The sequence below is a fragment of the Psammomys obesus genome, unplaced genomic scaffold (genome assembly GCF_907164565.1).
Source record: "Psammomys obesus unplaced genomic scaffold, mPsaObe1.curated_primary_1811, whole genome shotgun sequence".
NCBI classification, from domain to species: Eukaryota; Metazoa; Chordata; class Mammalia; order Rodentia; family Muridae; genus Psammomys; species Psammomys obesus.
The window spans coordinates 58,868,275-58,869,406 of NW_026591086.1; the positions used below are offsets into that span (position 1 = coordinate 58,868,275).

General features: G+C 57.6%; 1 protein-coding gene across 7 annotated transcripts in view; it reads right to left on the reverse strand.

The window, feature by feature from the left end:
• Positions 1-1,132, reverse strand: part of Dock9 (dedicator of cytokinesis 9) — a 203,901-nt gene that overhangs the window by 120,170 nt on the left and 82,599 nt on the right. For all 7 annotated transcript variants that reach the window (XR_008720456.1, XM_055609845.1, XM_055609844.1 and 4 more), the window contains exon 2: positions 162-278. Coding sequence is in view for 6 of the 7 variants with exons in the window: in XM_055609845.1 (XP_055465820.1) it covers positions 162-278 (117 nt within the window). In the remaining variant the exon portion in view is untranslated. The remainder of the gene's footprint in view (positions 1-161; positions 279-1,132) is intronic.

A 1,132-nucleotide genomic window follows, 5' to 3' on the forward strand; every position in this document is an offset into this window, starting at 1 on the left:
CACTCAGCAGGTCCTGCACAGGTACACAGAGGGACCTGAGCTGTGACCCTGGCCAGCACAGGCGCAGGGAGGGCCTGAGCCGTGGCACTGGCCAGCACAGGCGCAGGGAGGGCCTGAGCCGTGGCACTGGCCAGCACAGGCGCAGGGAGGGCGGGGCTCACCTGGAAGTCGTCGTAGGGGAAGAGGAGCATTTCCCGCAGACAGTCGTTCAGGATCTGGGTCTTCTTCTGAACGAGGACATTCTCGTAGTCCAGGGGCTCAATGAGCTTCGGCTTTGCCTGGAAGACAAAGTCGGGTCACGGAGCATGCTCTGTTTGTGGTGACCGCCCGGCCTGTAACCCAGCCTGAACCCTGCATGCGGCCCGGGCCCGGGGGAGGAGGACTCCCATCAGCCAGCGTGGCTTCTGAGAAAAGTGCCCTCCTCAGAAACCATTTTACACTCTAGACCATAATATTTCCCAACTTCCCTACAACCGCACCGACTTCACTGTTGAGAGGAAAGAGTGAGGAAATTTGAAAGGGAGGCCTGCCACGGTCCCCTGCCCGACAGGGACGCCCACTCAGCCATCTAAGCAGCAGAGAGGCCGGCGCTGTCCGTCACACTTCCATGCCGCTGGCCAGCTCCCCCGAGCCTCACCACTGCCCACAGCAGAAGCAGCCCCGCCGCCGGCACCGCATCCCCACCCGGCCTAATCCACAAACACCCGAACGTCCTGAGCAGCTCCTGTTCCTACGAAACACTGTGTCCTCACAAGGTACAGACCAACTACAGAAACGTGCCTTACACCTCGGGAGCGACCTCTGGGGGGGAGACGTTGACCCTGCCATGCTCGGAGGACGAGGAGCAACACAAACCATGAGCTTTCTAGCCACTTCGTCGTTGGCTCCTCTCTAACCCCAGCACAGCTGTGGGCACGCTCTGTGCTGCAGGCAGACGGGTTCAAGTAACTGTGAACCACAGTGGCCAAGGCTACCACAGACACACACACACACACACACACAGATGTGTGTGCTACAGAAAGCAACTAAAACTGTGTGTGTATGTATGTATGTGTGTGTATGTATACGATTGTGTGTATATGTATGTGTGTATGTGTATGTATGTGTGTATATATCTGTGTGTGTATATGTA